Genomic DNA, 27,724 nt, shown 5'->3' with positions numbered 1-27,724 from the left:
CTTCTGGTTTTTGCATGTTCCTGTGAAGGTAAACTCTAGTAAGAAGAATGGTAGTCTGTTTACATGTCAGCAAGGGGCCTGGAGAGTGATTATTCCTCTTGGCCATCTCATAGTCAAATTTGACCTTTGAAAAATAAGTTTATATTGTGCTCAAAGCCTGGTTCCACTAAGCATATCCTATTTCCCTCATTTCGGTCTCGCAAAGTGGTTATCAGATTATTTAGTTGTTTTTTTTGTTTGTTTGTTTCGTTTTATTTTTTTCCAGCATAAAATGAAGAAAAAAGTGAAGTGTTAATAAAAAGCATGAAGCTTGGAAATAAAACATCTGGTTTCTAACTCCATTTCTGTGACTTACCATTTATGGGGTCTTGGACAGACTATGAAGCTTTCTAAACCACAAGCTCCTTATCAGAAGGATGAGGATAATAATCACATCACTGAGTTTGTGAGATAATTAAATGATATAGGAAAAGTTTTCTATAATATTTTAAACACTATTGAAATCTATATTACAGTTTCTCTCCTTACTTTATCACTGTCAGGATCAAAAATTAGGATAGTCCTAAAGATAATGTGGCAGTAAATCTGGAAAATAAAATGCACTGTGCTGCTGTGTACATTTTAAAATTAGAAATTGTCTCTGGGCGATTGCTAAAGCTATCACCAATGAGTAGATGTTTGATCTGAACTTCATCTGCCTGGAGTCCAAAAAGCTGAGGCCTAGGCCGGTGTTTGATGAACATGGGAACAGGATTGAATGTGTCTAAAGCTGTTATAAAAGCTTGTAGTGGTATGAAGAGGTGGAGAGTCTTTTCAAGATTGAAAACTAAAGGCAGAAACATGCTGTCCAAAGCCAGAGAAGTAAAGGGAAAGAGAGAACTAAGAAATAAAAATTGGCTCCAAAAGTGCTGTAATGGGATTCAAGAATATAAGAATTCCAAAATCATCATTGAGCAGAGCCAGGGCCACTTGTACATGGATCTGTAACCGACTAAGTAAGAAATAAGCACATAGTGGCACTGAGTTTGTTTTCTTCATTTGATTTCTCGATACTTTCTTAATCTAGCGACATGAAAGTCAATTGAGAGAAATTTTTGGCAAATACATGCAGGCCAATGCCAACTCTGCAAACATATGTGGCTTTATTTAAAAAAAAAAGAAAAAAAAAGAAAAAAGCTTTATCAAAGTATGTACTTATAAGCGCTCTGTTTTGTAATAGTTCCTACCACCTAATCAGCTTGTGAATGCAAAGCTTAAGCCATTACTATGGTTATTTTGGGTTCTTGGACCCAGTTTCAAGGTGGAGGGAAGGCTTCTCCACACCAACAAGCAATTCTCCAGACACCAGCTTGTGTCCTATAATTCAACTCACTTCTGACACTATCTACCTGGAGCTATCATCAGATCCTACAGGTTAGAAGTTCAGCCCTACAAGACAGCACCCCCGCCATTCACACATCAGCCCTAAACCCAGGTTATCACCTGTGCTTCTGACTGACCAGCTATACACTGAAGATTCCAACGACGACCCCTCTCCCCTACATTGGACTTTAGTTGCCAGTTGCAAGTCCAGGTTATTACCTGTACTTCTGGCCAACTGACTAGAAATCAGAGATTCCCAAGACACCCCCGTCCTTCACCCCTGAACCCCTACTCGCACCCCTAGTTCAATTAATTTGCTAGAATGGCTCATAGAACTCAGAGAATCATTTTAGTTACTAGATCACTGGTTTATTATAAAAGAATATAACTCAGGAACAGCCAGATAAAAGAAATACTTAGAATAAGGTACGGGGACAGAGCATGGAACTTCCATGCCCTCCCTACATGCCCCTCTCTGTCAGCATCTCTACATGTCCACCAACCTGGAAAACACCTTTGTCATTCTCAACACTTGGGAAATTCCAAAGGTTTTTGAAGCCAAGAGCCAGGAACCATAGTCAACAGACTGACCAAATATAATTTTTCTTATAAATTCTTTTTATTATTATTATTATTATTTATTATTAATTATTATTTATGCCTACAGCACCTGGTCTTCTTAGGTGGTCTCCCATCCAAGTACTAACCAGGCCCAACCCTGCTTAGCTTCCGAGATTAGACATCGGGCTTGTTCAGCATGGTATGGCCGTAGACCAGGGACTGTGGTTCCACTGCGGCGTGAACCCAGGACCTTCTGCATGTAAAGCAGATGTGCTAACCGCTACACTATGGAACCACATCCAAATTCTTTTTTCTTATAAATCACAATATTGCACTGGTTATGGCTATAATTAGCACAGCTTCCAATAAGTGAACAGTGGTGTTTGTACCACGGTTATGAGGGCCAATCGTTTAGGCATTTTCTAAAAAAGGATTATTGAGAAAACAATAGTTTGTTTTACCCAGTCTACCGCCCTCTTTTTTTCCTATGCAAATCTAACACTATGAAAACCCTCACACTTTTTTATTTACAATAGTATGTAGGAAGAGGAACAATATTTAAAAGAAAGTGAACTTTGGGAAAAAGATATAAAATACCTGAAGATATTTGGAAGGAATGCATTGAAGGCAGAGGAAATGGCCAAAGCAAAGGTACTAAGGTGAAAGAATGCTTGATGTCTTCAGACAACAACAGGAAGATCAGTGTGGTTAATACAGAGAGGGCAAGGGAGAAAAAAAATTAAATTTAGGGAACATAGTGTAATAAAGTAATGGAAAGGGAATTGTGTAGGACTTTATAAACCACTTAAACTTAGATGTTACTCAAATATCTGGGTAAGTAATTGAGAGTTTTGAGCAGTGAAGTAATATAAAAAGATTTTTGTTTTGACAGATTATCCTGGTTGCTGTGTGGAGGTTAGATTGGGTTGGGTTGTAGTAGGGTAGTGTAAGTTAGGACAGAAGCAGGACCAGCTTTTGAGGTAAGAGAAGATGGTGGCTTGAGCCAGGGTTGCGTATAGAGGAAGTAGTAAGAAATGGTCAGATCCTGAGTGTTGTGAAAATAGAGGCTGCAATATATACTGACTGCTTAATTATGACGTGTAAGTGAAAAATTGTTCTTTCCTCCTTTTTTTTCCTATAATTATTTTATCTCAAAACTCTCTACATTAGTTATTCCCTTTCTCCAAACATATTTAAATCTTTCCCCCTTTCTTGGTCTCTTGACCTAAGTCTACAAAGTTGCCTCATTTTGCACTTACTATTAAAAACAAAACAAAGCAAAACAGAACAAACAACAAAGCCTTTTGAAGATTTGATGACCTTTCCATTTCATTCCTTTATTTATACATGCATTCGTTCACAATGTTTATTCACTGTGGTCATTTTTTTTTTCATTCTCTAGTCATCTAGGCTTATGCTCAATCTCAAACTTGAAACTCTGCCTTCTGGACTACAATTTTGGTATGAAAATCCCTTATTGGATTTTCTGTGACATTCAGAGTGACTTGTTCTATAATTGCTTCAAGTATCACTCATTCAATAGCTTACTTTTTCTGTACCTTATTGGCCAATAAAGACTTTTTTCTTTCCATATCATTTTTCTCTACTCATACCATACTTCCATTCTGAATAATAGCAAGTAGGTGATGAAAAAGAGGATTTAAATTTGCTTTGTAAATTGGATACATTAATAATGGTTTAAATGAGAGATTTCCTTGAAGAACATCCTCCTACCCACTTACTCTCCAGCCTCCTACCTCATTAGTGTTTATTCCATATTGAATTACTAAAATTTACACGTAAAGCATATATGAAATATCTAGCATTTTCCATCTCCTTTTCATTGATTTCTAAGAGAGATCATGTTTCTTTTTCTTTGATTACTTTAGGGAATGATAGATTAAGTAAAATATGTATATAGTGTTTCTGCACATATGAGAAAATATCTCCTTGTGGTTTTCACTAAACTGAATGATACCTAGCTTGGGAATGGAAAAGGAGCTGCGTGTTTGTAAGAGTTCAGAAAATTTAATTCAATGCTTTGTCAAGGAGTAGAATAAGGTGCATAGTAGAAGTCATTGTGGGAGAGAAGATGGTAAAATAAAATTATTTCTCAAGATAATTTTATCTGTTGGAAAGAAAAAATACTTTAGCAGAACAAGCTCTTGCCAAATTTTGGAGCCTGGGAAATGTGTATCTGGTACCTTCAGCTTTCCTTTTCTATCCCTTTTTTCCCTTCACTATGGAGACTTTTAGGATCCCTATGCTGTCTTCCTCCACTCATCTCTAACCATGTTCTCAGGGAGTCTGTAATGTCTAACATAAACATCTCTCAGGATAGTCAATGAGACATCTACTCACAGCAGTATCTGCATCACCAGCCCCCTCACTCATGGAAGATAGGAACTCTTTGTTCTTGGCATTAGGAGAAAGTAAGAAAACTCACCAACGCAATCTTACCCAGCTTCTCAGAAATAGTATCACGTTAGGAAATTCCACTTACATCTATTGTTCTTTGTTTCATCCACTGGACTTTTCCCTTCCAAACCATTTGAAGTCTCACTATGTAACCCTTAATTGACATTAAAGACCCTCCTTCTTCTTCAACTATTCGCTAAACACTCCATTTACTGGTTCGTGGTTAAACTTGGTTAAACCATGGTTCTCTCCTAAGGATACCTTTTCCCTTAGCCCTTTCAGATAAGGATTATTATTCCTCCCTATCACGCATTCATTAGGGCACAGAGTGGGGGTCAGCAATCCAATGCTGCTTTGAAACACATACACACATCTCACTCACAGAAATGTAAATGCTAAAATCTCTGTTTCCTTGGAGGCTCTTGGCATCTAGTTACCCCTCCATCTTTCAACTTTATAATTATCATTTACTGCCAACTTCCTACTAAAGAATTTCTACCCCCAGCTCTGCTATCTGTTAGGTTCATCGAAAGAGGAACACACAAGGCCAAAAGAGTTAAGCAAGATTTATTGTAGCACAGTGACAACCAGGCTGAGCCAAAGATAGTGTCAGCCCTGAATGCGAGGGGACCTGAAACTTTTATGGGGCTTGACGCTGGCTTTTTCAGTGGGAATATTTTGGGTGCGTAAATTGGCAAGGAAGGGTGGAAAGTCCAGCGAAACAGGTGAGCATGTAGCACTGCCAACCCTGACGGTGCAAGGTCCAATTCCCACACAAAGGTAAGGGAGGAGTCTGGTTCCCACACTACGGGGGTAAGGATAGGGCCCTCCCAGACCTAACACTATCGTTCTGGATTGCTTTAGTGCTCATATAAAGGGCAAACCATCAACACAGTCTCATTTTGTCAATTCTAATGATTGAATTTAATGCAATTAGAATTGTCATTTTAGCCATCCTGCCTCTGGTAAACTTGTTACTACTTGAATCTCACATAAGAAATCTTTATTTCCAATATCAAACTCTCCCCTTTCCTTCCATCTTTAAGCATCATCCCCTCTGCCTAATGCCCACTATTTCACCTAATATACAATTTTTTTCTTTGAATTTCTTCATTTTATTCTAGTTTTTCATCTCATTCTGGACTTATTTTTCCATTCGAGACCATATAGGCTATATAGAAATTTCAGTGATTGAATGTTTAGTAGATATTGGTAGGGAAGGAGGAAAGGGAGCAAAAAAAATAGAACTTTTGATTCACATTATGATGGAGAAATTACATTGCTTAGAAATGATCTGTTTACATTTCATCCTCTTACTCTACACTGTGCACTTATCAGTGGCATAGACTTACCTACGTGCTCCTCATCATAGTGCTTTGCACATGGAGTATTCAGTAAATGGTTTGAATGATTTGTAAACTAAACAAATATAGTACATCTATAGGAACTCAAATGGGAGAACAACATTTAATACCTGTACTAGATCCTCCACTGACTGTTTTTGTTAACTGTACTACTCATTTGCAAACTGGGACCAACAAGAGAAAAGGTAAATAATAAGCCTTCATAGTTTTGTTTCTAAAGTTACTGATAACAATTCTTAGAGGGAAGTTTAATGGAAGTAAGAGAAACTTTGGAATCAGAGAGGCCCAAGTCCTAATCTTAGGTCTCCTACTCACAAATAGCATAAGCTTGGGCTTTTTGACATTGATCCACAATGCCTATCTCTTTGGAATGAGGATAAGAGCACCCACTATAGTTTTAAGAATCAAGGATAATGTACAGAAAAGAACACGGCATATTCAATATTCTATTGTTATTATTATTCCTATTGTGACTTTAGATATATTTATAGTTAACTAAGCATTTTATTTGAAAAGTGAGTTAATATTTGTAAAGTACTTAAAACATGTATGAGCATATATGTGTGTATATATTTTTAGTAAGTGTGTAAAAGATATGAATTTATTATATAAAATCATTTTAATTGATATTTTATAAGCTATAAATTCTACAAAGCTTAAGTTATTTTTTAATTGACAGTTCTATATTTTTGAAAAAACCCAAATAGAAAGAATTGTACATCTGCAGTAGAGACTATAAAAGCAATTTTAGTTACTTTAAACCGCACATTATTGGTAAATGGAATAATGAATAAGTGAATGAATGAAAATGTGAACTATTTCAGTATCTGGTGAACATAATTAAGTTGTAATTATAGTCACAGACAGGCAAGAAGAGTCCCATCCAAAAGCGAAGTTGGCCTTTCCAAACTGAAAATGGCATTTTCACCTTACTTTGAATACATGAACTACTTCAAAGTTCCCAAAAGTCTAATGTATCTCTTGTTTATTGGAATAAATTGGGATTTATATTATTTTGTTTTTTGTTTTGTTTTGTTTTGTTTTGTAAAAGCTTTCACTAAAGGTGGTTGAGTTTTAATAGAATAGTATGTTTGGGATCTATTTCATAATCAATCACGTGGCAAAATGTGTATGTATTTGAGATAGAAAGAACTAGAGTGAAGAGCTTATGAGTTTGAAGTGTATAGATGTCCTAAGTTACTTATGAAAGATTTAGATTAACTGGTAATTAGCCTAACAGAAGATATTCAAAAATTCTTTAAAGACCCCTTTGAATGACCCTCAGTAATTCTATTCTATTAATAGTAACATTCTTTTAATTTAAGCTACAGAGCAGCATTCTGGTTGTGCAACCCTATTCACAAATAAGCACAAAATATTTTCTATTGACATGTGGGATGCCGTTTGTGATTGGAACTTCACAAAGGACTCTATACTAAGGTATTTTCTTTGGTAAAATAAAGGCTGCTCAATCTGATTTGGTCTGATGTTTTACCTCCTCTAACCAAGATTTTAAATTCTTTTCCTCTCTTCTTTATGGCCTAGACCTAGAGTTACTTGTGTACATACTGTCTTCTTCCCTACCTTCTCTCACTAATCTATGAGCTCTATGAGGCAGGACCCGTGGACTATTTATCTCTATATCCCCAGGACAAAGCCCATTGCCTAGAGTTTAATAGATGCTCAGATAATGTCTACTGAACATGGTAATCTCTTCCATCAAATTGGCTTGATTTAATGAGCCATTTTCATTCAAATACTAAATATTCTGAATAGCTTTGAAGAGACAAAATTAAGAGGAAGGCCTCTATCTCAGGACTAATAATGATTTTTGTTGCATTTCATTTTATTTAATATTAATTTTGAGAAAGCAAGGAAAGAAACTTTTTTTAAAAAGTGACTATATCAAGAGTAAGGAAGTCTTTTGCTAGTAAGTAACTTCATTACTACCTGTTAAATACCAGGAACATGGATGAAGTGGCATCATATCAGGCTCCAGTTTTAGAAGTAAAAAAAGGTAATAAAAGTAAATTTTAGGAGTCTTGCGCCCCTGCAAGCTCTACTAGCAGTTATTCTCAACTGACTAGGCTTGTGACTTTGGTCAAGTCAATTAAGTCTTAGTTTCGTTATATGGCAGTGGGGGACAACAGTACCTCTTGACCTCACAGGCTTAAACTGATGAAGAAAAATGAGATTATTTCTCTGAAAGCATGTTGGTTTGGAAAACTGTCATTCAACTATAAGGGCTCATCTTAATGCACTGTGTAGCAGACTAATGTTGAGAATCTCATAATTTATGTTAGATGAAACATTCAGTACCTTCCAGGTATGGTGAATTGTCCATTCTGATGCAAAAGCTGTTTGAGCCACTCTCCACAATGCAGGCAGCTCACTCCTGACTTTCAAACTTCAGTTTAATGATTTTATAAACCTTTCAAATCCAAACCTCTCAAATCCATCTTTTCTCTTTTGGCATCCTCAGTCTCTAATATAATGCTCAGGCATAGTACCACTCAATGAAGGTTTATTAATGACAAAAATGACTAAAACAAAAACTGTTAGTAGGAGACAATGCATTATAATGGCTGAAAATGTGGGCTCTAAACTTAGACTCCCTGTGTTCAAAATTCTTGATCAATCCACTTAATCCTTACAATCTAAGCTTTTTTTCCAGTAAAATATAATAAGAATATTATATATATGTGGGTGTGTGTATATATATATTATATTATATAATATAACATATATAATATAATATATATAATATATATAATATTATATATAATATAATATATATAATAACAGAGCCTCTGCCACAGGGTTGTTGCCAGGATTAAATTTAGGTAACGTTCTAGCACCATGTCTGGCACATGGTAAAAACTAAATAAATACTAATTTATTGATATTCATCTTTTTCTTAGGTGCTAGACATTACATTCCTTTGACCACTGATATTAAATATTATAAAATCACAGATTAATTAAGCAATGTAAAAGGTAGATCTCATGTGGTTTAATCAAGAAGTAACAAAATCATCCCCAATGTTATCTATATTCCATCACAGTTATCTAATAAGTATCACAGGTCAGTCATTGCAATGAAAAGCAGGAGCCACTATTTTGGCATGGGGTGACCCTCTGCAGCCACAGCTCTTCCTCAGCCTGGCCAGTTAAGCATACAATCACATCTCTCTGTTTGCTCCTGTCCTTGTTCATGCTCACCAGGTACAAAGACAGGAGACTGGCCCAGCACAAGTCGGAAATAGAGTGTTTCACCCCCAAAGGGAGTATGGGGAATGGTGGGAGAGCAACAATGAGCAGGTAAGCAAACTGTGAGTGGCTTGAGGTGGTGTGAACTAAATGTACGCAAGCTAGAGGAACAGGTGGCTCCCTAGTCTGGGTCCTCACTCAAATGTGCATCCCATACAGTATGTCCAACCTGGGCTACCACTGATTTTCTGTGTGTGTTTGATTTGCAAAACCCATGCCATCCACGTGTGAAGTGATGGGAGCCTCCTGCTCCAGATGCTGCTGTTTCCCAGGGTTGCGCGCTTTGCATGTCTGAAGCCTTAGCTCGTAGTCAGTTTTCCCATGGATTTTGACATATTGGTCAATTGCTTCTGGAGTTTGCAAAGTGAAAGAGATTGGAAGAATTCACATTTTAGGATTATCCAATCATTTAGGAAAACAAATTCCAAAGCCTAGGACTGGTTTTGAGGAAAGGACTGCAATGGAGGGAAGAGAGCAGCCCCTGATCCCAGACAAGCCTGGGAATTTAATTTGACTTGCTTTGAGTGTAACATCACCTCACAGCCATGGGCAAACACCATCTCAAACTAGTGAACTGTAGAGGCAAGAGGCTTTTCATGAACTGAAATTGGAGAAGTTAGTCCTCCTCTAGCTGCCATAGCTTTGCATCTCCTTTACTTCTCAGTGTTTGGTGGTGAACACCCTCTGTCGCTGCGCTGTGCATGTTCCTTCATACCAAGCACTCGCAACTGAGCTGTGCCCAGCAAACTAAGGTATTCAGAACTGGAAGCATCAACTGAGCTGTGTTGCATGAAATTATCGTGCTTTACTGCATGGAACAGGGTTTCAAGGGCTCTGGAGATAAAGACTGTCAAAGCTGGCATTAAACAGTTCCAGAATGCTGGAGTTGCCTAGCGGTTGGGAAATCACTCACCATGAACTAACTCTCCTCTTGTAATTTGTCGTGGTATTTCCCAGTCTATCCATGGTACAGAGGTATGGAAGGGGAGCTCTTGCAAGTCATCCTGGGTTAAAGGAAAGGAGAAGTACAGAACATAGAGTATGTATATATGTGTGTGCATGTGCTGAGAGCAGAGCTTGAGAGCAAGCTGCATAGCAAAAACATAATTCTGTTGAATCCTGTTGAACTTCCACCCCCAAACATTATGTTTACTTTCTCAAAAGTGGGCTCCTTCTGGTTTTCAAAATAATGTCTAACTTTCTATGTGGACCACTGCATTACACAACTTGTGGGGGACCATTCATATTGCAATATGTGAAAACGGTTCCTAGAAGTGTGCAACTTACGACCTGAGCAATCATTCTTAGCAGCTCTGGCCAAGAGTTTGGCCAACTTCGTCCATGGCTCCCAGAGAAAAAGCAATGAGAGCTTGTATATGTGTGCAGTCACATATGTGTGCACACTGGTGTATCTGATGGCCTTATGCCCACAATCTCTTTATACAGCTACCTTTCGATTTTAGTGTATCTGGAAGATAAACCTCAATAGGTTATTCTGTGGGAATAACTCAACAGACTGCTACTGGGGTTCCTGATTTCCTTCCATTTAGATATGACGAAGTGTCATAATTCCTGTTTTTAAAAATAAGTCAAATAGCACCCAGATTGGCTGAACAAGGTGAACATGAGTGCAGAGGTTCTGTCCAGGTTGACTTCTGATTTGAGGCAATTGTCTAGGACTGGAATTCTCAAACCCAGCAAACCTGACCATCTATCAAATATACTGAGGCCAAACCTTAGGCAATATAACCTAGAAGTCTGTAATGTTATATGTTTTCTAGTTCATTCTAATTTAGCCAGTCTATAAATTGATATTTATATGTCACAGACAAGCATTCATCTAGGAGATGACACGTAGCTATTCACACCAAATATTCGGTCTCAATTCTGTCATGCAGTATTCTTGGGAGTGTTTAGTCAATGCTTGGAACTCTTAGATCTGATCAGCCCCATAATTAGATTTGCTCAAGGCTGTCTTGATTGAGAATGGGGAAGGAGAGATAAGAGACAGTAGGACACAGAAGGTAAGGGGATCCCAGATCAAATAGACCAAACTTCCTTGGGTCAGGTCTAGATCTACAGAGGTAGGCATTCAATGTGTCTCCACTGGGAATGGTCTAAGTTTCTCTTCAACAGCAGGATACCATTTAGCTTTTGTTTTCTCTCATTTGGATATAGCCAAGGTAATGGTAAGTTCATTACACTGATATGTCCTGGTGGGGCAGAGGCGAATAGAGCCTGCTGTGGGTGAGACAGTTCTGTTGGAGTTACCACCTCAGCCCACAGACAAGCATAGTTAATTGGGAAAAAAACCATCTTTCCTTCCTATTTTTTCTTCCTTCCCATTTAGTTAGCATTAAATAAAAACTGACAAGGAGTGAGAAAGAGTGTGTAGGAGGGAGATGGAGTCTTTCAGTGATCTAAGAGAGCTTTCCAATTGGGAGGAGAAAAGACCTAGAGGCATTAAAAGAAGACGCCAAAATTTCTAAGGCCTTTGAATCTTTTTTTCCAATTTCATATTTGTTTATATGAGTACACACACACACACACACACACACACACACACACACAGAATGACACTTATCCAGGAGAAATGTGTTTAAAATTAATATTAAGAGAAAAGATATCAAAGAGGAGACAACTGCAATGTAAACCATTTCTGATAGGAGGTTAAAGTAGTTAATCCCAATTTGCTTACTTTGGAATTGAATGGAAAGGCTAGGAATAGTATAACTGTATGAGACTTTACGGATACTTTTACAGATATGGCTCTTTCTTATCTACTCCCCCTTGTTGCTTCCCAGAGTCATAGTCAAGCATAATATTTACTCTGCAAATATCTGGGCTGGTTCTGTGGCCATTATTGAGCAACTAGTCCCACGGAGGGGCTAAAAAAGCTCAAACAACCACAGAAAACCAGGAGTGTCACCTGCATCTCATTCACCTATTTTTTCTATAATGAAACCATAGAATGAACAGGACCCTATGAATTCATGACTAGGGTGATTCTTTAGAGCCAAGTCGCCTGACAGGGAGAGAAGGCATTTCACAATGCATATAGTCATATCCAGCCAGAACACTATTATCTGTAACTTTGGCAGGGCCCTCCAGGCAGACATGTCCTCACTTCTTCCTCCTACCTCTACTCCCACATTTGGAAAAGAATGAGACCATTACATGGATCCATAACACTCTAGCTTCCTGGAATACTTTACCGCTGTTTTCCCTTTATGTGAACAGTTTTATTTGCCTTCTGTCTGAATGTAGTGTTAATTTGTCATCTTCTCATATTTTCACAGTGGTCAGTGTAAGTGTGTTTCAGAACAGAGTCCTCCTGATTGCAGGAGAAATGAGAGTCCTAAACAGGAAGGTGCTCTAAGAACCGGAAATTCTCTAAACCCTGTTACCGTGGTGTGAGTTCATACTGAGATAGTCCACGCTCAGGAATGGCTAAAACTTCAACAATAAATGTTTTTATCTGTTGTCTCAGCATGAGTATTCCAACAAAGTGTAGCTGGAGAATGTGTTTGATGTGCTCATGTTGCACCCCATGAAGGAGAGGCACAGACATTGTGAACCTCCCAGTCTCTCTTTGAGAAAGGGCTCCCTTACTCAAATGAAATAGATAGATCTATAGTCCTCAACCAGTGCTAGAAGGAAAGAAGGTGGTACTGGGTTGTTTTTTTTTTTGTTGTTGTGTCATGATATCAATTATGTCAAGTATTAACCTCCAATCAATCAGTTAAGTAACTGATTTTCACCTAGTAGAGGTAGCATCTAATTTTAGTGGCTATAAATGTTTAATAAAGCCTTAGAGAATCTGGTAACAGTGATATAATAATAGTTATTATTGAATTAGTAAGAGCTCAGATTTGAAAAGTAACCCCAAAATGTGATGTCTGTGTTAAGACTGTTTTGCCTTTCATTCATTCAATTATTTCTTTCTTCATTTAGTATTCATTTATTAAGCACCTACTACTAGCCAAACACAAGACTCTGGACATAAATGGATAACCGAGACCTGACTAATGTCCTTGAAAAACCTCTAGTCTATTGGGGAACAGAGTCAGAAAAACAGATAATGCAATGTAATATAGTATCTCTCTTCCACAGGAAAATTTATGCATCAGATTAACTCCCCATTTGATATCATTTCTATGTGTCAGTACAAATAGAATTAAGAGTAATAGAAACTAAATAATAATAAACATGAATTCAGTGTTCAGGTAAGGCTATGCATATACTTACATAAAATTCAGAATCCACAGAAGAGAAAGACTTTGCCTTTCCAGAACAATAGAAGTCAGCTAGTTGCTTAGTGATAGATTAGGACTGCTATAGTAGTCTTCCCTCCATTCCTTCCCAAAGTCAATTTCAAATTAATAGTCTAACTTATATTAGAGATGAGACCTTAAAACCTGGTTCCAGCTGTAGCCAGAGTGTGACATCCTTTAGCCGAAATGCTTTAATTAAGATCAAAAGAATTCTTTTGTCTAAACAGAAATCATTTTCAGCAACCATCGTAAAAATCTTGTGACATTCTCTTATTCCAAATGCCCTCAAGATTCATCTCTGTAATGTTCAGATCAGAGCTTTGGAATTTATTATCAGGTTATTTTACAGACACAAACTTGGGTGTTGCCATTTTCCTGGATGTTCCACAAGGGTATGTCTTTTTAGCCCCTTGGTTTATGTGTGCATCTCAGCACTTAGCATAGAGACAGTATTGTATGGTGGCAATGACTAGATTTAGGAACAGATTTGAGGCACTGTTATGCATTTTATTTGACTTGTGCAACTTAGTTAAGTTCCATAAGCCTCGATTTTTGAATCTATAGTGTAGCTTAATAATACCTGTCTATACCTGTCAAGTGATGGAATTCACTTCATTTCTCTAACACTCCCAGCCTGTACTCCAGACCAGACACCACAGGAGGTACATGTAGTCACTGCCCTTGGAGTGTTCTAGGTTTGGTGCAAGAACAGACTTGTAGATAAATAATTTAAAATGCCATTCAGTAAGTGCTATGTCAGACAGCTGTTGTGAAGGTCAGATATAATAATATAGGTGAAAACACCTTGCAAGGTATAAAGTTCTATTCAAATGGGAGCTATTATCATCCCAAAACTCTCCTCTCCTTTGTCATCAATCCCAATCTCATGTTTTATTCAAGGTTTAAATCAAGCTGGATTCCTCCACAATGTCTTCCTGGCCATTTCAGCTCACAGGCACAAAACAACTGAGATTTTTATTTCTTTTTTTCTCCCCACCCCCCTCTTCATTGAATTGTAATCTGGGCTTCATAGTGATTGCTGGAAAAAATTATTTCCTGTTTTAAAAATTTTAAAAATCCTCTAACCTTAGTTGAAGCACGTCAACTAAAGCCTAGAACTGAAATACAAAACAAGGAGTAGTTTAGTTTTGAACTTTGAGTCCAGGTTACTGAATTATAGATCATAAGAAATAGTTAATTTGAGAAAGAAAACTATGTCATGATCCAACAAAATGCCTCTGCTTGGCACATGCTCCTACATTATATCCTCTGTTAGATGCTTTCTCTTTATGAAGACTTAGAAGAAGTAGCAGCTGTACTAGAATCATTAGCCACTTTAAAAACCCACCCTGAATGGACATGTAACATTTTGAAAAGGTTTGTGTTTCTGTTAAACCAAAGAGAAGTTAAAATAGGGACTGGTGGTTTTCCTTCCACAAGGATTTTATCAGGGACTAAATGCCTACTAAGAGGTGAGTGCTGGGGGAACTATCATAGAAGCATGCATCCACTGCTCCCTCCCCAGCTACTTAAAAGAGAGGGGAAAGTCTGTCTTCTAGGGTTGTAGGGTTTCATGAGCTTAATTTAAGCATATGGAATTAGCTTCTTTGCCACATATGCAATACACATATTAATTGGATTTTGTTTATCCATGTTATTTAAGATTCCCCAGGCTTTAAGCCTTCATTAAATTCCACTTTATTTGCAAATCCTTCCTTGAAACTTCTTCCCCAGTGAGCAACCTTTTCTCCAAATTCCACCAATACCAACAAGAAAAGCCTAATGGACGGAGACAAAATGTCTTTTCTTTCATATCAGTTTTTCTTCTTTCACAACAGTTTTCATATCAGTTTACTCCTTTCCATCTTCATTTTTGTCACACCTGTTAGCATCTTAACACTGTATCCCTGCACTGTGAAAACAAGCTCTTAAGTCTCCTCTGGATACTACTATTTTACTTATGTCAATCTCTTTTTTTCCTCATTGTCTGGAGGACTAATTAACTTAATAAATAAATATTAATTAAGCCTTAACATTTTCCTGACATAAGAAGGTCAATGGATAAAGCTGGGGTGAGGGTTTAAAGATTATGTCATGATTCCTGCATTCAGTTGTTTTTGTTGAGCTCAAGAAAGAATATCAAATATGTAAAATATTAAATAACAACACAGAATTCCTACAGTTGAAGCATAACAGAAAAGAAGCCATGAGTATTTCTTTATATATTCATTCATTTATTGATCAAGCATTAGACCATCTCTCTGGTCTAATATATTAGATCACTTATATGTTCTGGACACTAATAAGAAGCCTGAGTTTAGTTACTGAGTTATTCAGATAGCAAGAAATGAGAAGAAAGATTCTTGTAGGTAGTGGGTGGCCAGGAAGAATTTTTATAGTAGATAAAAAAGTCCAAGCTCTACCTTCTGATGCCTTTAACTTCTTACTCCATCCCCACTCAAACTGCACTACTGCTTAACTCTAGAAAAATGCCTTATGCATTCCTAAACTTCTGTCATTGCTATTCTTCCTGGAGGCCAACACCCAGCACTCTTTTTGTATTTTGCTGTAATCTACCAATTATTCAAGGCATAGTTGAAATATGTCTCCCATAAGCAGTCAGCATTCCCTGGCCATTCCCTCCCCTCTTGCTAGAAATGGTTTCTTCCTCTTGTGAAGTTTTGAATCTCTTGTGATCTGCACCCTATAGAAACTCAATGAACTGACTGCTTTTTCCACCATCCCTCACTCTCCTCATCCTTAGCACCCTTCCATCTGCCCATCTGCTTCCTCATTTCAAGGGCCTAGGGAAAAGAAAAACAACTTCTTTTTATGACAATATTATGAGTAACATATTGTTAGCCTTCTTCTGTATGTATCTTCTCTCTTGAATTCAATTTTACTCTCTTTGACGGAAATCTTTTATAACAAGAACTCTCAGCCATAATATCAAAAAGCATTAATGAATAAAATCATTTGAGAAGGTATCACATATCATCAGTTATAAATATCAGTTAAAATAACAAAATTTTCAAAATGGTGCAGATTAAGATTATGACTGCAATTATACCATTCATATTTACCGATAGTCCAAATAAGCTAGAGAGAAAATGAGAGAGTTAGAACTATCAGGGTAGGAATTTAGTATTCTATGTGTATGACAATTGTCTTTTATTGGATGACAGCGTGGGGGCAAAAAAGCTGAAAAGTGCCATATAATTTTAATTCATATGGTTGTAAGTTCCTTCATCATTAAGGCATCCATTTATTTACTATTTATGACAAATATAGGGCTCAATCAACCTGTGGTATTTGAGTTAACAACCAAAGAGAGAAATTTAGAGTGCTTTCTTAAGACTGCAAAATATATGATCAAGAAATACAGAGGTATAGGATAACAGGGATGATAAATTAAATGACTATCTACTTAAAAACACATATCATCACCAGGTAGCATTTGAGGCTTCTTTTCCATGGAATAAGAACATGCTTCAAAAAGCAAATATAGACAGTGTACTATCACGGAAAATGGAATTGGAAATTATGATATGGTATCAGTTCCACTCTACCGTTTTCTAACTGCTTAACTTTGGGCAAATTACCTAATCTCATTGAGCTTCAGTTTTCTCATTTTTGAAAGGGGAATAAAGATATTGATCCTCTCTATCTTTGACAATCAGAGTGTTCCTAAAAGTGCATTATAAAGCACTATGTAAAAAGAAGGTAGTATTGCTTTGATTATCATGTCTGTATTCAGTAATGTAGTCCTTGACTTCATTTCCATTTACTCAAGCATTTTTCTCTATACATACACCTCTAATGCATACATCATCATGGCCATTTAAGTTGTTTCTATCAGCGAGACAGCTATTTACATCCATTTATGCTGTAACAGGAAAAATTTCTATAGATGATTCTGCCATATTCTTATACATTATAGTGTATTTCTCAGTGTAATTGTCAAAATAAAGACATCAATTTTTAGGCTAGGTCTAGAAAATAAATTTTCCACCTAATTTATAATGTCTGGATATAAACAATATCAAGTTCCTAGGTATCTTTTAAAAACTGTATTCCCATACTTCATAATTCAAAACAAATCACTAAAAGCAAAATATATTGATAAAAAAAGTTTAATAAAATGAGCAGAAAATGGAACCGCAATTGTAAATTTTCTGTTTAAATATTCTTAATTCATGAAATTCTCTTACCTAATATTTTCTGATGTCATTCCACAGACATGGTTGCTGATGATGTTACAAGTTATTTTTAAAATATTTTTTATATTAGGAAGCTCAAAATCATACTATAGTTCTCTTCTGCCTACCCCTCAGCCCAAAATCACAAACAAGAGTCGTCAGTAATTAAGATAACTTTTTCATAAAAAGAATTTGTTAATTTTCAGAGGATATATTTGATTGTTCTGATGCTCTGAAACTCATGCATCTTATAAGGTACTAATAAACCATGAAACAAACAAAAAAAAGAATAAGAGCTTAGTTTTTTTCTATTCAGTGAAATACACTGAGAATTTTAATTGCCTTATATGCTATTAATAAAACCTAAAACAAGTTCTAAAAAAAAATCACATAGATCATTCAACGGCCATTTAAAATAACTGCAAAAATTCTGAATTCCATAGACTTTTTTTGATGGTCGAACTCCCTCTGTATTAACATTTGCTCCCTAACGATGGTATATCATGGCAGAATGCTCTAATTCCTGGCAGTTTGGGCAGATGAAATGAGGAGAGGTCATTGAACTGACATTCAGAGACAGTTTGAAATGAATAAATTATTTATGTCCCACCTAGAAAAGAAAAAAAAAGGGAGAATAAACTTGTGAGTATACAGATATAAGGTGTCATTTTGGCAGACGCGAAATGTAAACAGAAAACAAACAAACCAAAAGCCTAGCCCTCAAATAACATTGAAATGCTGCGCTTTTTTTTTCAGAAACAAAGAGCAACTGTCATAAACGATACTACAATAGATTAATTACATAGTATTATATTTTGCAAAAGTTTAATTGGTGCCTAGAGAGACCAAGGTTTGTTGTTGTTGTTATTGTTGTTGTTGTTTTGGCCAGTTTGTCCTCCTTCGCAGCTGTAGCAAACTATTTGTCCTGTCTCCTCTCCATGCCTCTTTCTTCCTCCTTCTTTTCTTTTTTTTCTTCCTCCTTTTCTAATGCTTAGAATATTCAGTGGGTGAGGTAAAGTGATATGACAGGTAAAGAAAAGTTCCTTTTCCTTTTCTTACCTCAGGCCCCTTGAACAAATGTATAATCCTGATGCTTAAAAAAACAAAACAAAACAAAACAAAACAACTGCAGCCTAAGTAATAATAAACAACACTGTACCTTGACTGAATGGAAGATTTGGTGGTGAGAAATAACTCCTTGCAGAGGTGCTTTACTTAATAAAATATCCTCAAGTATGTTACCATTTTGGTTCCTCTCAGAGATCATGTGAGGGGAGCAGGGGAGGTTTATTTCTTCCATCTTTTACCAATCAGCAAAGAGGTTCAAAAGTGTTAAGTAATTTGCCCAGTGTCACTCAGAGACAGACCTTGGGCTCACATTCTGGGTCCACTGCCATACTGCCTCAGTAAGCGTCATCACGGAGAAGTTTCATTAAAACTTTATATATAATTTTATATGTATATAATTTATATAAAATTACAAAAAAAAAGCAGTAAACACTTCTTTTGTGATTTTCATACTTAGCTAATGAAATATCTTTTATCCGTATACACTGAGTACTATTTCATACAGTGAGTTATACAAAAAATAGATCCATAAGACAAAAAGAACTTCATTAATACTGAATTACTCTTAAAGTTTAATTCTAATAGGAAAACAATTCAGTATAAAATGTTTTAAATGAAATGCATTTATACATTCAACTATTTGACCCAAAATATTATTGAGCACCTACTGTATTCTAAACAATGCACTGGGTACTATGGATATAACAGGCAACAAAGAACCCTCTATCTGTGCCTTCATAATACTCTATCAGCAATGAGATGCACACACAGCAAAGAGTTTTTAAGTGCCTAATACAAGGACTATGGGAACCTATTCTAGTCAGGAGGGGGGTCAAGAAAGCATCCCTCAAAAAAAGGCAATTAAGGCGAAACAGAAAAAAAAATGATTGGAAGTGCTTAAGCTAAAAGGAGAAAATGCAGAGAGGACAGATCACAATGAAAGAGCATTTCAGAAAGAAGCAAAATGTAAAAGAGGTATGTGAAATTTACTGGAGTAGATGTGATCACCCAAGAAGGATATGACGCAGGTAGAGAAAAGACAGGCCACAGATCAAACCCTATGGAACTCCAATTTTTGTTATAGCTGGCCAGGTTAAGGAGAAACAACCAGAAATATTATGGCTTTACCATATATTTTACTTTGCACTGAATTCTCTGTTCCACAAACTAGAGCTCAAAATAGCACTGAGTATTGTTTTTATTTTCTGAAATGTAGTATTCCCATAGCATGCATAAACTAATCCTTAGATACCTTCTCCTTACCAAACCCTTTGACCTAAATCCTCACAACAATCTTCACCAAATGATTATACTGTCTGTTTTTTTTTTACCAAGGTTTAACAAGATTATTATTTTCCAAGCATTCAGGATGGCAGATCCAGAACTGGACTCAGATTTTAGAATCCTTTGTCCATTGCACCTTCCAGGACACATACAAAGGCCCTGTTATCTTAAGAATCCTATTCACCTGTCAAATGCTTATTAAGACCCTGCTGGTCAATGAACAAGAGAGATAAAGCCCCTGTCTTCATGGAAACTATATTCCACTAATAAACAGACTAATGTCGTAAGTCAATTTTTTTTCCTTAAAGAGTTTCCATTTACTTTGTAGAAAAACAAAAATCTTTTATTACCCAAGAAATGAAATGAAGTGCTCCTCCATTTCTCTGGGTCTTTGGTGTCCATGTCTGTTGTTACTCAGATGGTCTGGTGCTTTCTCTTCCACATGACCATGGACACTGTGAGCAAAGATTTTATGCAGATTGGTTGGCTAGGATAGCTTCCTTCTCACACATTCATCCAAAAGTTTTTCAAATTGCTATCATGTTTTGGGGCATGGGCTACATGTGAATCCAAAGACTCGTTGTTATTACCCAAAGTTATGTTCCATCAAAACCTTTCTGTTCTGGGAGCAAGAACTTCCCTAGAGTAAAACTTGGAGAATAAAACCAGTTGTACTTCTAGTTTCTAGTCCATGCTTTGTATTAAAAATTGCCTCAGAGACCTGAAAGACTAATTGTCCCTCCCGACATGTCTGTTTCTTATCCTACTGGTAGGGAAGAAAGGGGAGTTTTTGGCAACCATCCTCTCAGTCAAATCCCATAAATAATCTGGCCCATTTCTTCTGTGCCATTTCCAAGAGTTAGTGAACACCTGGGAAGAAAAAAAGTAATGCACTAAAAATACAAAAGGTGGCAGGTCAGGTTAATGCAAAATGTAAAAATAAACCCTGAAACTCTCCTGGAAACAGAAGTTAACATGTTGGCAGGGCCCTTTCTGTTGCTGGGGATGCATAGCAACCTTCAAACCTGGAAATAATCTGTCCATCCCTTCCAGAAAGAGAGGTGAAGGTAAGAGACATCTCACATTCCAGAATTCTGAAGGACACCAGGTTGCAATGTATTGTGTAGATTAAATGGAATGAGAGTTCAAAGGAAGAAGCAGAGAAAGTAAGACCCCAAAGTGGAAAAGGACAGTTGAAGAAATGAGAAGAAACAGGGGAAAGAGGCAGGAAGCATTTTGCTATAGGGGCTATGGAAACAGTGGTCTGTTATCAAGGGAGTGGGTATCTCAGGCAGAGTGGATCTGGCAGTTGCAGTCAGGCATCCCAAAGCAGGTGGGCTACAAACACAATTCAGTCCCTTACCTGGCAAAGGCAGGTCAGCCCTCTAGCTTGGCCTCCTCCAGGAGACCAAGGCAGCAACGGGAACCCAAAGAGAAAGGATAGCTTCCTGTTGGAGTTTCTGTTTGTGAAACACCTGCTGCAAAATCACTTAGGAGAGCAGGGGGCACAGTGCTTGTAAAATACATGGATCATTGGAACCCAATCCAGCCAATCAGAATCTCTTGGAGTCCTACCTGGGAAATTTGAAAATGCCCTAGATGAATGTTATGCATGATTAAGTTTAATAATCACTTGCTGAGAAGATAAAATTGGATAGCCAAAGCCTTTTGTCCATAGACTGACTAAGGCTATCTCTTGGTCACAGCACCTAGAACACAGCTGTCTGGACATAACGGATCCCTAGTTACAGAGATCTCAGACTTCTTTGTGATGAGAAATTGCACCAAGATCTCCCCATATGCCATCCCTGAAGGTCAGGCCACATCCTCCTCTGACCACCCATGAGGTTCTTGATAGAGGGTCTGTAGCTTCAGAGGCTGTTGTGTCATTTTTTGCAATTAGGATGTTATAGTCAGTCTCTGAGGCTGAGGCGCCAATTGCATCTTCAACAGAGCAGCTTTCAGATCCTAGAGTGGAACCGAAAGGACTAGTTAGGAAATGGAAGAGAAAGAAGGCCCTTAGAAATCATGTCAGTCAGAAAACACTCATCGAGACCCTAATTTGAAAGCAATATGCTAGATGTCAAAGGAAATATACAGCATATTCCCTCATAGAATTGTTATTTCAAGTTTAAGTTCTAAAAATGAATGTGTGAGGACATTTTCTGTGAAATAGAAACGTTCTAATTAGAAATTCCTATATGTTCACTGAATTTGTATTTTCCAGCAGATAAACCAGACTAAGTAAAAGCATCTTCAAAGTCAAGAGTTCAGACAGAAATCCCTAGTTAAATACACCAACCATTGGCTGCAGAATAAAAACTGAACTGGAAACACTGTCTACTTCCTGGTAACCCTTGACTCTCACCCCACCTCTCCCCTTTGATGACTGGATTGGTATGTTGAGGTCCTACTTCTAACGTTTTCTTTCAGACATTTCTGCACACAACCACAATACTGCAAGCCCCTGTTTCTATATTTTCAGTATAACCGTATGTTACACTATTGGATGGGCTCAGAACTGCTGCGGAAACTCCATAAATACTCCTTCACCCTTACTAATATCTCCTTGACACACTTTCCTGGAAATGATCAATGGAAGGCCAGTTACATGAAAGCATCCTTTAACTCAAAACAAAAGCCATTTCCAAGATATCTTTCCGTGGTGTCCTCTTGATACCTTATTTCCTGAGAGAACAAGGAGAGTCTTTCCCATTCTAAACCCTATATAACCACCCACCATTGGGAAAGCCAGCCCATGACCTGGCTCAGTCACCTGTCTTTCATCTCTCCACAGCTCCAACGGAAAATCCGTCACGTGGGCCCAGAATGAGAGGAGCAGTCGGGGGCAGCACCTGTGGCAGCGACTGTCCATCCACATCAACAAGAAAGAGAATCCCAACCAGACGGCCGTCATCAAGCCCTTCCCCAAGAGCACGGAGAGCCGCGGCCCGGGCGCGGGCGGTGCGGGCGCCAGCGCTGGGGTCACGGGCGGCGCAAGCTGCGCGGCCGCGGGCCCCAGCGGGTCCGAACCCCCGGACGCGGGCCCCAAAGCGCTGTACGACGTGGCGGAGGCGGAGGAGCACTTCCCCGCGCCCGCGCGCCCGCGCTCGCCGTCGCCCATCAGCACGCTGAGCCGCCGCGCGGGCTCCGCCAGCCGCACGGACGACGACGTGCCGTCGCTGCACTCGGAGCCCGCGGCGCGCAGCAGCTCCTCGCAGGGCTCGCTCATGGAGCAGATCAGCAGCGTGGTGACCCGCTTCACCGCCAACATCAGCGAGCTCAACTCCATGATGCTGTCCACCGCGGGCCCCGGCCCCGGCGTGGGCGCCCCGCTCTGCTCGTCCTACCTGATCCCCAAAGAGATCCAGCTGCCCACGACCATGACGACGTTCGCCGAAATCCAGCCTCTGCCCGCCATCGAGGTCACCGGCGGCGCGCAGCCTGCGGGGGCGGCCCCGCCGGCAGGGGGCGCTGCCCGGGAGACGCCCACGGCCGGGCCCGAGGCTGCAGCCGGCAAGCAGGAGCTGGAGGAGTTGGTGGCTCTCACCCCTCCGTCCCCCTTCAGAGACTCGGTGGACTCGGGGAGTACAACCCCCAACTCGCCAGTATCCGAGTCGGCCCTCTGTATCCCATCGTCTCCCAAATATGACACACTGATCATAAGAGATTACACTCAGAGCTCCTCATCATTGTGAATGTCATTGGAAACCATGCTGGGTTCCGCGACCGGACCCGAGACCGCCGGTGTTTCACACAGACACAGTGACAAGCGTAGTCGCTCGGTTAAGACCAGAGGTGGAAGATGCCTAGATGGAAACATGAGATTATTAGTGCTATTTAACATCGACCGACGAAGACACCAACTACAAAATCTTTTGGCAGATTTTCTTCTAGTGGCCTTAGAAAACAGGGGCTTTTAGAAACACTGCTTATATTTTTGAGGGCTGACAAGGAGTCTGTTGAAACAGTCACATATCAAGTGCTTTGCTCTAGGGAAGCAATGAGTGTGAAACAGCATATTGGAGGGGAAAAGCATAGTTAATAAGTAACTGTAAAAAGTTTTGTTTACTTTAGTTCTTTTCCCAGAAGATTCTTTGGTTCACCAAACATGAATGTACATTTTCTAACAAACTCAAAATCTGGGACCAAAACGTCAACCTGTACCTTTTTCTTTCTTTCTTCCTTTCTTTATTTTTCTTTCGTCTTTCCTTTAAAGACCTTGAAAAGCGATAACTTGGGCCCGGTATTTACTAAGGCGTAGTGAGTGGGTCCCAGGCAAAACACACAGCTGGATAATGAGTGCCGCGCTGATGTATGTAGGGCTTTTTCCAGAGACTTTCCTCTCCGATTTGGTCGTGAAATCCTCTTCCAAAAGCCTGCATCCGGGATTCCACCTAGTTATTTCAATTCATCTCCATTAACCAAGAAAACCAGTGGAAGATTTCTTGACTATTTCACCATGTTGCCAAATCAATACTGGAGTAGCAAAAAAATATTTTCTGGAATACTGTTTTGTAATTCCCTCACTGGGGTGCGTTGTGTAGCTGGGAATTCTCTTTATAATAATAATTCTTAAGCTCCAGCTTGGCTCTTTCATGAAATGTGGCCACTCCTCCTTATGAATGCTGTTCTGTTAGCATTGCCAGCTAAAATATTAATATAATCATTTGGGCTTCTTCATTCTTTTCTTTCAAGAACCTGATGCACAAAAAGCTCCTCTGTTCTTTTCAAGTCCCACCACTGGAAGAATGGTCCATAGACCCAATGAAGACATTGTTATGACTAGAGGGATTGTTGTTCAAACAATTAACACAGTCTTAATACACTGGAAATTTTAAACTGTCTACTTGGCTTAGCAGAGATTTAGCCAGGCCATTGAGCAGTGATTTTAACTTTTCTTGGCTGCTTAAACAGGGCAGCTATAAACTATGACAAATGTAGATTTTTCAAAGCAATACAGAATATTAAAACAGAGGAACCTTAATGAATATAAACCACACAGTCTTTCTTAGCCATTCCAAAAAGAGGCCAAGCAATTATTAATATTTTCCTTTTTAAAATAATTATTAATATGATTTTGTGCACTTCATACTGTCACTTTTTAAATACTGCAGAAAAGAGATTTAAAGTTATAATAGAAATACATGTGCTTTGATAGGCTCATATAGATAGGATTCATAGCTCAAGACCTGCATCCACTGTCATCTCTTCCTCCCATTACAGCTATCCTCAGGTGCCAAATGTTTTTGATTTTTTTAAAAAAGGATAGTAATAAAAGGAGGAGGTGTCCTATAAATTTAAAGTTCAGTTGACCCAGCCTTATACTAAAGATAGCCTTATGAAAAAGATTTGCTACGAAGCAGAAGTATATTTTTGGCAGAGAGAAAAATAACTAAAACCTTTTTCCTTTTACTCAATATCCTTATTTTGATATGTATTTTTAATTTCATATCTACTTAAAAAAGGAATTGAGAAATGGAAATATATCTATCGCCATAATTTATCATTCTCCACTTTTAAAAGCTATAATGAATATACTTTCCTGATACCTGTTCTTACATTACATTTTCAATCAAATCTCTCAATAATAAAAAGTATTAAAAGCTAACATCAATTTACTAAAATATAAATCAAAAAAATCAAACCTTCCATGGCAGATTTGAAAGAAACATCATGAGAGTACCCTGATCTCAAATATTATAATGGTACTCTTGAAACAGAACAAATCTAGCTAATATTATGGCTTTGTTGAAAGCAAGTGTCTGCCTCTACTTGAAAAACAAATGTAAATGTTTTGAAGTAGTATTATTCCTAGATCCTCATCAAAAGGGTGGCATTCACCTGGGGATTACTGTCTTGATTTCTTAGGCATCGAAACCTTTCTAAGTATGCTCTACTATCTAAGTTTTAAAATTTGTTTTATATAACTCCTACCTTGATTTCCATTTTATTCTCAAGTACAAGTTTCACTGTGTTAACCAATAGAACATTTTTTGAACTTTATCCATGCTCAAATTCCTTTTCTAACTTTTTAGTAACATATTTCTTTAAAAAGCACACTAATTTATGAGAAAATTCCTTAGAGATTAAAATTTAATGCAGATAAATTAACATGATAATTCCATATGAAATTAAAATCAAATGTCAGAAAAGTAATCGATCCAATTAGAGAACAAGATGTATTTTTCTCTGTATTTCTATACACATTGCCACTTCACTCAATACACTGTATAATACATATTATCAGTAATGCACTCTTGAGATCTTTTATTTTGGAATGATGCTAACTCTGTCTGCCAATTCTTATACCAGGTTCCAAGTAATAAATCTACAATACAAAGAGAACTGAATATTCATTCTAGGGCTAGGATATGAACTTCACAAGTCATTTGGGCACTTATTTTCATTGAATTTCCTTGAAAATAATCTGTTCCTGGTGCCCAGTGATAATTCAGTTGGGATTAAAAGGATGAGGAAAGTACAGTGAAATGGTAAGTTTCAAAAAAGTGACCCAAAAGGACGGTTTGGTCCCTGGATGAAGAAAGAGAAGACCTGGCTTGATCAAGTTATACGGACTAACTAAGCAGTCCACCCATCCTTCAATTTGGGGAGAGGAGTAGGGTCAGCCTGAGAAGATCATATCTGGATTTGGAAGAAGCATCTACCTAAGTTAGGGGTGGGGAACAGAAAGGGAATATGGAAAGGGGAACCAGATGAGATTTGACTAAAGCAAAGAATAAAAACCCAATCCCCGAACGTGCTAAGCTTTGATAGTAACAGGCTTTCCCAAGTTACTGCTATTACTAGCAAGTGATCAGAAGGACTAGGAGCTATTTCTGACTGTAAATGAATTGTACAATGGCTCTACTGCAGTTCTGTGACTTCCAAACCAGGAATTAAACACTTATTTAAAAAAAAAAAAAAAAAACACAACACATTTCTTATGCTAGTCTCCCAGCAAAATGTACATGTTTTGGAGACTTCAAAGGTATTATCTGAGTTCACATTTAGCCACAGCTTATTAATAACCCTCAAGCTGTCAGAATCTCTATAGTTACCATTTACAATTTTATACTGTGAAAAAATACAGATCAGTGAAAAGCATAAAGATAAATTAGAGTTCACTTTAAAGAAGGTCTGAGGCCTGGGAGATTGTCTACTACTGTTGAAGAATGAGGCATGTATAAAATAGTTGGTCGAATTTCACTGATCTTCCCAATGTGAACAAATATACTATGTATATTGTGTGTATTTCTAGATTTCAATGGCAGCTGCTGGTGGTGTTGTAATTAGAAATCTATATAGAATATAGATGTTTTAGGGAGATGGTGCCAATTCTAAAAGATTTCTGTGGACTACAAGTGCTTGTACTTACTTTTTTCTGCACTTATAACTGATTTGGTTTTAAAATTGTGTGCGCGTATCTGTTCTTTTTCTGTTGCAGCTTGTACTATTAAAACGATAGAGAATGTTAAATTATTTTGATGTGAATTGCAAATGATTTTTTTCATAAAGTTTAACATTTTTATCAGCATTGTTTCGCTTTGTACTTGTATAAATGTGTTTTATTTTAGCATTTTAAAATACACTTGCCTGTTTCTCAATTGTCTAAATCATGTTATAGTTGGTGTTTGTGAAGTCAGTTACTTTTTGAAAAATATTAAAAAAGGAACTATGATATGACTTTAAGATTCTTCCCCTTAAATGTTTAGAATGCTGTCTTAATAGTGTTTTCTAAGACCCAAAGAGCCATACTCTTACTTAATCTTAAATTCTGAATGATGTACACATTTGAATTATGGGGTTTACAATAAGCCTATGGACGGTAGAGGAAAACAAAAATATAAGCCAAACACAAACCAACCAGAGATGCTGTCCCAAAAGACATCTACAAATACATTTTAAGACATAAATACTTTTTT

At 37.8% G+C, this 27,724-nt stretch overlaps 1 protein-coding gene and 1 pseudogene across 2 annotated transcripts in view; one reads left to right on the top strand and one right to left on the bottom strand.

The window, feature by feature from the left end:
- GRM5 (glutamate metabotropic receptor 5) overlaps positions 1-27,415 on the top strand; it is a 400,870-nt gene extending 373,455 nt beyond the window's left edge. Inside the window, exon 9 of one of the 2 annotated variants that reach the window (XM_039848324.1) lies at positions 22,597-27,415. In XM_039848324.1, coding sequence (XP_039704258.1) covers positions 22,597-23,497 — 901 coding nt within the window. In that variant the 3' untranslated portion in view covers positions 23,498-27,415. The remainder of the gene's footprint in view (positions 1-22,596) is intronic. The other variant, XM_039848325.1, reaches the window with a different exon arrangement.
- On the bottom strand, positions 2,021-2,136 carry LOC120590738 (uncharacterized; annotated as a pseudogene).
- Positions 27,416-27,724: the final 309 nt, after the last annotated feature.

The sequence above is a fragment of the Pteropus medius genome, unplaced genomic scaffold (genome assembly GCF_902729225.1).
Source record: "Pteropus medius unplaced genomic scaffold, Ma_sr-lr_union100, whole genome shotgun sequence".
In the NCBI taxonomy this organism is placed as follows: Eukaryota; Metazoa; Chordata; class Mammalia; order Chiroptera; family Pteropodidae; genus Pteropus; species Pteropus medius.
This window is presented reverse-complemented; position numbering and strand designations above follow the sequence as displayed.